Here is a 10,045-nt window from a genome sequence, read left to right as displayed (position 1 = left end):
CGGAGGAGGGGGTGGCCAGGAGACAGAGCTGGGACCAAGTAACAAACCATTTTCATTCCCAACTAAGGAATTTGGATTTTAACACTTAGATAACAAAGAGTTAACATTAATCAAGAAAGTAACTTGGTCAGAATTTTCTATTTTTTAGGACAATGTATGTGAAGGCAGAGTAATAGAATAAAGGTAGGGGTGGGACAGAACTTATGTCCAGGAAACCAGGTCAAAGCTGAAGCTGGATATGATGAGGAATTAAGAGAGTGATGGCATTTCCGTGATAGAAGTTAATAGCCTTTGCTTGGATGCGATGGAAGATGAGCTTCAGGACGATCAGTTTCTATGAAAGTCGGTGGCAGTGATGCTACAGGAGGGAAGGGGAACAGTGGGTCCCAGGGTTGCCCAGGGCAGATAGAGAATATGAAGTAAGAGAAGCGGTGAGTTGATGGGGAGAAGTAGAAAGACGAGAAATCCGCCTCTATTTTAGTTCTGGTTGTGACTACGTAGAAAACAAAAACCCAATGGAGGCCAATAGGTTTAATTTCCAGGTGCGGGAGGCAAATGCTGCTTCCTGCCTCGCCTGTTACCCTCAAGAAACAATGCTGAAGACTTGACCCTGTCTGTCCCCTTGGGACCTCTGCTCCCCGTGTCTAGCTACCTGGCAGAGCAGTGGCTTTTCAGGGTAGAGTGAGATTCTGAACATGCAGGTGTCCGGTGCCAGATCACTAGCTACTTGAGGTTGGGACTGCTTCTCTTTTCTTACAAGTTTAAAGCCTGACTCAGTGGCCCTGTGGATTACAAAATAAGGAAACATTGACTTATTGTAACAGAAACCGATTTAATGAATAAATCCTGTTGAATTTTCTGTGACGGATCTTACATAAATAAATAGAGGTTCAAAGTGGACTTTCAAACACAAGTTTTTAGTCCACCTCAGTTTTCCCACAAGGGTAGAAAATTCCTCTTCCTCATTTAAAACTTTTCACAATCCAATGGAATTGAAATTATGAACACTGACTATCTGCAATTATTCTTTTAGTTACTTCTTGGTGCGCAGTATAAATGATGAATACGAAAGAAGATCATGGGCTGCTTTTAATGTCATTTATCCTAAATACTTTTCCCAAAAAAGTCACATTTACTAATTTTTTTATAGCTTTAGAGGGATATAATGTTTGAATGAAAATTCTGATGACATGAGAATACAAAAATGTTGTTACATAAGGCAGAATAAAAATCTACGTTTGGGGACTATTGCTCTGGGAAGAAGGGTCTGATCTTCATGGACATCTTCTTCATTGAGTACCAGGACCCCTTCCAGTTCATCCACACCACTCCATCGTCTGTGCCGTGTTTCGCCATGTCCCAGCTGTAATGTCCACCCCAGTAGTATCTGCCATTGGGATTGGCCGCGTGGCATCTGTTATACCACCATCCACCACCATCCTCTTTAGAACACTGCTTTCTGGGATCTGTAGTTTTCCTGAAAGGAAATTTGTTTGGGGTGATTAGAACTGTTGTGCTGTCAAGGCAATTCTCTGCAAAGCACCCAGAGAACAGTGCTACGAGCGGCATTCCTTCCCTCTGGTTTTGTACATAAAGTCACACTAGTACACAAAAGGCCTTCTCTGCCCTATAGCAAGAAAAGGAGAGAACTGGGCCTATGTGGCAAATTCATCTACATTCATTACTTTACCCTAAATTGATAGCTTTCAGATCCTTTAGTGTTACAGATCTCTGGAAAATGAAATGGAGGTTTCAATATACACCAACTAATACAGAGATATAGGAATCTGTCTAAACACTCACTACTTAGGAAGTTACTGTGCTTGAATTCCATGTGTATCTCTTACGGTTGCATGACTTTGGGTAAATTACTTCATCTCTCTACACTTCATCTGTAAAATGAGGCTAAGAATGGCAACCTTAGAGCAGAAATGCTTTAGAGGGATCCAGGAAGGGCTTGGTACAGGGGCTGGCACACAGGAAGTACCCAAGAAATGATGGTTATGTTACTTTTGACATCCACTCCCATCAGTGGCTCCAAGTGGCAATATTAGCTTGGTGGGGGGAGCAGGAGGGAAGGGCCAGCACATACCAGCCATCGTTGTCTCTGTCGTATGTGCTGAAGAACATGCTGTTGTGAATGGTCATGGTCCGGTTTTCTCCCACCAGTTGAGAAGCCCCTTCTAAGAGGGCATTGCCGGCTGTTCCCTTGTAGTTGCTCACTGACAGTTGGTATTTGTTGGCCTCGTTCTGTACAGTGAAACCTTCATAGATTGCCTTCACCGTGTCTCCTTTCCAGTCCTCCATTTCAATCAAAAGCTTTGTGGGTCCCATTCTGGTAAGCTGGCTAATTTTTTCATTCCCAAGCCAGTACTCACCTAAAGGGAAAATAAAATAAAGTCTCGCTAAAAATAAGAACTTTGGAAACCAAAAAATGCCTTTCTTCACTTATCATTGGCTTTTATACTCTTTTTATAAATTCTTCTTGACCTCCTAAGACTCCTAAAAACAGACTGCTAATACTTTTCACAGTTTCAACACATTTTCAAATGGAAAAAAAAGAAGTATTTGAAATAGAATGATTTTATTTTGTACTCCCAGTTTTTACCTGGCACACCACAGTATTTTTTCCCATCTGCATTGGTTGCAATATTTCCAAATCCTTGTCTGTATGGATCCCATTTCCTGCCAAAGTCAACACTACCATCTTGACGGTTCTGAATTACTGTCCATCCTTTGGTTGAAAGAAACAAAAACAGCACATATTATTAACCACTAACAAATAATGTCACTTTAAGGGGCATGTCTGAATTCCTTGTCCATTTAATTTAATGTATGTCACCTATATTTAGTGCTTCAAAAGAGATCCACTAAGAAAATAAACACGAGAGGAAGACTCTTAGACTCTTTGGAAATTACAAGGGCTTTATCTTACCCCAAATTGTGAATCATAGATATTTTTAGAAGTTTAAAATAGTAAACTGAATTCCAAATCAAATAGCTCATTGCTTGTCATGTTAAAGCTAGGTTTTATTTCCTGGCATTTTTATATAATCAACATAATTTCAGCATAGTCGGTCAACAGGTAGCAAACACTTACCTCCTCTTTCTGTTTTCATATCACAGTAGACTCTATACGGTTTGATAGCCCCTTCCGGCTGAATGAGATACATTTCAGATGTTTCACCTCCATTCCTGATAATTTCTTCACATTCTGCAACCATAAGATAACATATTATATTTAGGGGCCACAACGTAATTACCTAGCCTGTAGGCACTCATTCTACAATATAACTGATTCCGTAGGACTTAGAAATGTTTTATTTTAGATATCTGAGAATACGTTTCAGAAAATCTTCCTTTTACTGAAAATCAAGCTCGGATTTGAGGAACTCTGTGTGCCTAGGGGATGGAAAAAAAGCCCTTTTCCACCTTTTGGGTCCTGTGATATCTGTAAATTTCCAGCACACACAGGATGGAAAACTTCATTCCTACATCAATGGTTCCCCTGTCTGTCCAAGCAAGAGTGTATATTATACCCCTGTAGCTACCAATGTCATTGCACTGCTCCTACTCATCAAAAACTGGCGAAGGCATTAGGCTAAGTCAGAACACAGCATGCTGGGGATAGCTTCAGGACGCGCTGAAATGCCATTAGGATCTGTCGGGGAAAACCCACTGGACTTCCTTTAGTTCTCTTATTTTTAGAGGGTGTGAGTTCTTCCGGGACCCTCTAGGAGTAAGTGTGTGAGCTGGTTACCTTTGCCAGACACCACGGGAATGTTGCAGGTGACTGTGCATGGGGTGCGGCAGTATTCCATCTGCGCCGAGACATCCGATTCTAACTTTTGTATTTTGCTTCTCAAGTTTTCCAGGATTGAACGGAGCACACGAAGGTTTGTTGGGATGTTACTATTCACGGTCTCATCTATGTATAACTGGTGCTTCTCCAGCTCTGAGGAGTACTCATTTACTACGTTTTCATTATCTGGAAAAATGAAATTACATAGGGAACAGTTAGCATTTCCTCTCCATAAAAGAAACTAAATGTATTCACCTGCAGAACTGTGATTTTGATTTTTCTGAGAATAAACTAACAGACACTGAATGATTATCAGGAAGTCATGACACGCAGTTGTCCTTAGGAGAGATTATTTGGCCTATGGCACAAATCAACACACAGTCTAGCTACTAAGGTAGTAATTTACCTTAGATTGAGCTAAAAATTAAGCCTAATAATAAACACAATAGGTTGATTATTTCTTTGGTGAGGAGAAAAGGAGAAAGCAGCATGTAGGCCTTCCATCTCAGAAGCTCAACACCTCACGGAGTGGATACGCTTGACTTACTTATCCATCTCACATAACTGCTTGAAATTTACAAGAGACATGCCATGATCCCTTTGAAAAATGTCCAAATTTGGATATGCTACTCCCTGAGACGCCTGTGCCAGGCTCACTCACTAGCTGATCCTGACCACCGAGCCAATCGCTCAAAATTCAGATCTCAAGTTTCAAAGATTAGGATTCTTATCTGCAATTCAGTTGAGTATATCATGGATGACCCGCTCATATTCAAAACCTCAAATGTTAAATCTATGAATGCTAAACTTTCACCCTGTCTTAGAGTCGCAGTTTCTTATAGACTGAAAATAAAGACTCGATGGTGAAATTTTTCCTAGACAGTCACCCTCGCTGGTACCACACTGGGAAGAAGAGTTGAATAGTGCTTATCTGGGGGTTGCAGGTAAAGATGCCTCAGTGAGGACCTTAGGGTCACCAGGCTCATAACGACCTTCTTAGAAATTTGAATCTTCTCATAATTATGCATTCCCACAGTCTAACAGTTTCCATTTTATAGCAGAATCAAACAGAAAACACAAGGATATCTACCTTTTACTCGCTTCTCCCTCTCTTTCCACATGTTTCTTAGCAGACTCATGTACTGAAAGGTGGAAGAAGAGGTCTGGGAAACAGACTCTATATTGCTATTTAACTCATTTACACTGTTTTTGATGGGTCTTTCCTGTTTTAGCAAAGTGTCTTGCAACTGACATCCTGTAGGACACAGCACGCCCTGCAAAACAAAGAAAACAGCCAACATTAGGGGAAGGATCTGGGTTATGGATATTGGTGAAAACAGCACAGAGTGAAAATTCAATGATATCATTCGCTGATATAAAAACTTGCAATTTGATGTCTTCATGTAGGACTAGAAGTTCTAGAGTCCTTATCATATTCCTATGAAGATTAAAAATGATCCTTACCACAGAGGGTAGCTAGGCTATGAAAATATTACCATCTGAACAGGTGAAGTGGACAAAATACAAAGGGAAAGGCAATGCCACGTGTCCTAATCTGTAACCTTGGGCTCAGACCAGAGAAAACTAAAAAAACACCGTTAACCCAAGGCCCAATAAGTTTATGTTTTGTATTTATATCCAAAAGAAACAAGTAACAGTGATGGTAACGTGGGTCAGCGCGACATCAGGAAGACGTGATGAATGCAAGCTTCCTTTGCCTGGAAGGCCCGGCCCTGCGAGAGACAGCAGTGTACCCACCAGGTCGGGGTCGGCATGCAGACAGCCTCCAGCATCAGGGGGTTTTCTCTCCACTTTCCTCTGGCTGGCAGCTACTTTGGGTGGACGAGGCTGATAGCCACCTTTGCTGATGGGAGGGGAGACAGGTCTCAGGCTGGGAGCTTCTTCCCTATTCCTGTCATAGGGTCGATGGCCGCGGGCATCCAGACGAACCTTCAGGGAACCATGCAGAAATAAAATGCAGAGTGTTACAGACGATTTGAGATGTAGCTATTCCAACACCCTCATTCTACAACTTAGGTTATCAGACAACTGATGATTTCCTGAAGGTCCATCAACTGGTGAGTTGTCGTTGCTAAATCCATCGGATCCTGAGGCCTCTACAGTAACAGTAGAAAGAACAGCGCAAAAAGCCACTGTGCTTGAGGTAGTCTCTAAAAAGAGGACTTAAAATAAAGATGCATCCAACAATGAAAAACAACGACCTCAGATTCCTGAGTTCTATACACTGGAACGCACAATAGTCAGAAGTCTACACTGTCAGAGGGAATAAACATTCTCAAGCCACTTGGATTCCTAAATTCCTGTCATTATTTTTTCACTTCCAATTTTTATGAAATGATGATTAATTTGGCTAGCTCCTATAAGATTATATTTAAGAGGCAACAAACACAGCTTTATTAAAAGTGGAATTTACCTGAGATTGATTTGTAATAAGACAACCACTGACTCTAACATGTCTAAAGAGGAATAAGGTGTTCTGGAGCCAGATGCTGGGTTTCAGGTCTTGACCCTACCACGTACTAGCTATAAAGACCTTAGGCATGTCACTTCACCTGTAAAGCAGGGATAATAATGGTATCTACCGTATAAGATGATCATAAGGATTAAATGACCTATTGCATATGACACCCTTAGAAGAGTACTTGGCACATGTTAATTATTCATTATTATTTTTATTGCATTCACACTTAGATGCTACAATGAATGGCTTCTCCACTATTAACTCCAGTCTTATCTTTATCATCTATAAACAAAATTGTTAAACCATTCTCATGAAATTTCTTACATGATTTCTTTATCAAAGGCCATGATTTTCTCATATTTCAAATAATTCTCAAGGCATGCACATTGCAATTAAAATTATATTTGCTAACTTACAAAATATTACATTAAAAGATAGTAAAGTAAGAAATATGCAATGCAATACAAAAGTGCCAGCTTGGATTAAACTGTATTATCATACGGTCTTTGTCAGTAATTACACCTTTGGGGGCTGAATTACAAATTAACAAATGACTAGATATGAAGCAGAGACTCAGCTCTCTAGCTGTTTCATGAGCCTAGAAGTCATCGAATGACTCTGGAATTTTGCAGTCATTTATTCAGTAGCTTACAATATTTTGTAACACTTGGTGGAAGAGTGCTAGGCTTTAAACCCAGGCGGATTAGTTCCAGATTCCCCTGCTTAACTGGTGAACTTAAAACTACATCTGTTATGTGTGACTGCAATTAAAAAAATGTATGAAGATTTAGGGAAAATAACATATTTCATACTGAAGACATGGTCCCAGCCAGAGATGATCTGTTCTAACAGGAATTTTATGAAATGTGACTCATCTGTTTATTACAAATCCAATTGTAACAGAAGAAAAATATATTCTTTTTATTTCAGAGTCCCATTAGAGAGGTAGCATGGATGATCTAACTTTACTAGAGAAAAGGAAACAAAAAATATTTAAAACAATTGTGTAGGTATTTAGGTTTATGAAGAATACCGTCTCTGTGTATCAATTGGTGAGCAGAATGTAAAAATACTTAGTCAAGTACTTTATTCGGTCAAGTACTTTATAAAAGTTTACTCTTACACATTCTTTACATTTTTCTTTCCTAATCAATTAACCAGAGAACTATCTTTTTACATGTATAGTTTGATAATTAAAATATTTAGGTTCCATTCAAATGCAACATGTGATCTGAAATGAATCTCTTCATTGAAGTATTACTGTGTCCTTTTATTTATAATGTGGCGATATTATGCAATGTACAAGAAATTTGATCAGGCGTCATCTGATAATAAAATTAAAATTCTTTAAATATTCACTTCTCTGAGTGCATTTTTGTATTTTTGACATCTCCAAACCAACAGGAATAAATTAGCAAAGACAGTGCTTAAAGGAGAACTGTTTGCCAAAGGAATAAATTAAATGGAGCTCTATATTTCATAACCACTAATACTAACAATAAATAAATTTCTCGTTTAAAAAAAAACACAGCTTTTAGTTTTCTATCGCCACACTTGATCTATTCTGCTTTTAGATATAGTTTACAATTTTCATTCATAAATAGCCAGTAATTTCAGGGCCCATATACTACCATCCTTCATGAAAGAGTCACCTAGATTCCACAGCTTTTTTCTTTAAAACACTACTCTTTTATTATTTTACAGTCTGCAAAATTTTCAGAGTTTTGTTCTCATAACTGTCATAACGTATTGTTAGAACTAAATGAAAATCGTAGTACCCAGGCTAACAACAAGTGAGAAAAACACGTCTTACCTTAACTCTGTCATCTTCTTCCTGGGAAAATAAAAGTGACAAACCAGAAAACAAGAAATCATTATTTTGTTTTATATAAGAAATACTATGCAACATTCTTTTTTTAAAAAAATGGGTCTTGAGATTAATCATTCAATCTCATAACTAAAATCAATGTTAATTTCATTAAAAATAAATACAAATATTATGCTTAGGTTATAGTTTATATTAATCATGTTAGTAAGATATAATAATAACATTTAAAAGTTACCTCGTCGTAGTCAGTGGCAGCTTGGGACTTAACAATAAAAATGCAAAATAGAAACAGTAATAGATGTTTCATGGTTTTAAAGTTTTGGAAGTTCCAAGAAGCCGTCCTTTGCTTGTGAACTTAACTGAGAGAGCCTCCAGCCTATATATATACCTGAATCCCCTGCTGGGTATGCCTTTAGAAGTGGGGACCTTCCTTAGTTAATGTTTAATTTTTTGGTTCACTTGTTGGCTGAACCATTTTATCCCTTAAGCAACATCTTCCCAGCAAGACTTATTTACTTCTCATACAACTGCTCTCCGTTGGCTGAGTTTAGAAACACCAAAGTCCTTCAATTCATTTAATTGGACAGTATGATGGGAAATGAGACCATTTTTAAAAGAGCTGTGTATCATCACTCTTCCTGTAAATTAATAAGGAGGCTGCACAGGCTCCCAAAGAATGTGTGAGGAAAAAAACAATTTTTAATCCAAGCACAAAAAAATTGGACCCATTTACAAGGCACCCACTAACACTGTGAGCAAACTAAAGGTTTACCATAAATGATAAGTTTTCAGGTAATCCTGTAGTTCAGTTTTTAAAAAGGCCATTAAAATCAAGGATAACATTATGTTACCATGTGTTTATCTTTTCTTTCAGACATTAATCAGAGTAACAAAATTACAATTTATGACAAACACTCTGATAGACCAACATCAAAAAGAAAATGCTATCTTCTTTTTGCTGCCTTGACCACCTTTTATATTTTGTTCTCTATTAATATGTAAAAATGTTCAACAAATTCTAAACATTATTAAAATGACTAATAGATTACAGGTTCTTAAATCAAAGTCATTATTACAGTGAGTGGATACATATTTAACATTTTATTTTATTTTTGTAATATATTTCATTCTATTGTTTATACAAACAATATTATTTTAACATTTGTGATGCCTTCAAACATCTATTCCAAGTAGAAGCCCAGGAACTAAATGTGGCCCATTTCCCGTCTTCATTTCCTATAAACCAACACATATCTCTCTCATCTTTTCATTGTTTTTTGCAATCAGGATGAACAATTCTTACAAGAATCAATAGGGAAACCAGAGCCAACAACACAAATCCCAGCCGGGCTGCTGCTTTATAGCATTATCTGGGTTTTTTGGTTTTGGAAAGTGAAACATTCTCATTAAATTTTTAAAATGATTTTATTAAAAAGATAGCAAGTTACCCAGGTTTGGATCAGGAGAGCATGTTTTAAACAATGCTTTGAAGTGGACTCTTGATATGATACGAGACTTACTAAATTTCTTTCCTCTCTGGGTAGCAGGGGTTACATTCCCAAATGCTTTTAACTCAAATTTATAGAAGCCAAGTATTGAGCTTAAATTAAGTAAAATAATTGATTGGATCTTTCCAGATGTAAGTTCCATTCATTAGTAGCGAGACAAGACTGTACTTTAAGATTGCTTAATTTTCATCCTTCTAAGAAGAGTGCACACTGACTGAGAAAGCAAATATGTGTGCATGTGTATATTAATTAAAGTAAGATGCAAGAATACTTCCCTCCAAAATGTAACTGACAAAACTCTATTTTAATCTCCAGACAGGGTTTAATTTTAGTGATGTCAGATTCTTACAGATTTAAAAAGACAATGTTAAGAAGACTAAAATTTTTTTTTCCTTTTGATATAACACTATCATATTGCTTTATTT

General features: G+C 37.7%; 1 protein-coding gene across 1 annotated transcript; it reads right to left on the bottom strand.

Moving 5' to 3' along the window:
- Window positions 1–812: 812 nt before the first annotated feature.
- FGB (fibrinogen beta chain) lies at window positions 813–8,507 on the bottom strand. The gene is made up of 9 exons (XM_006190823.2): window positions 8,348–8,507; window positions 8,098–8,118; window positions 5,561–5,752; window positions 4,893–5,076; window positions 3,761–3,988; window positions 3,101–3,214; window positions 2,609–2,734; window positions 2,093–2,378; window positions 813–1,477 (listed from the first exon to the last, which is right to left on the bottom strand). Exons 1-9 carry the CDS (start codon window positions 8,417–8,419, stop codon window positions 1,246–1,248), a joined length of 1,455 nt encoding a protein of 484 aa, XP_006190885.1. The 5' UTR covers window positions 8,420–8,507; the 3' UTR covers window positions 813–1,245.
- Between the last annotated feature and the right edge of the window lie 1,538 nt (window positions 8,508–10,045).

This window comes from Camelus ferus, chromosome 2 (genome assembly GCF_009834535.1).
Source record: "Camelus ferus isolate YT-003-E chromosome 2, BCGSAC_Cfer_1.0, whole genome shotgun sequence".
In the NCBI taxonomy this organism is placed as follows: domain Eukaryota; kingdom Metazoa; phylum Chordata; class Mammalia; order Artiodactyla; family Camelidae; genus Camelus; species Camelus ferus.
Note: the sequence above shows the minus strand (reverse complement) of the source record. Positions and strands in the feature narration are given on the sequence as shown.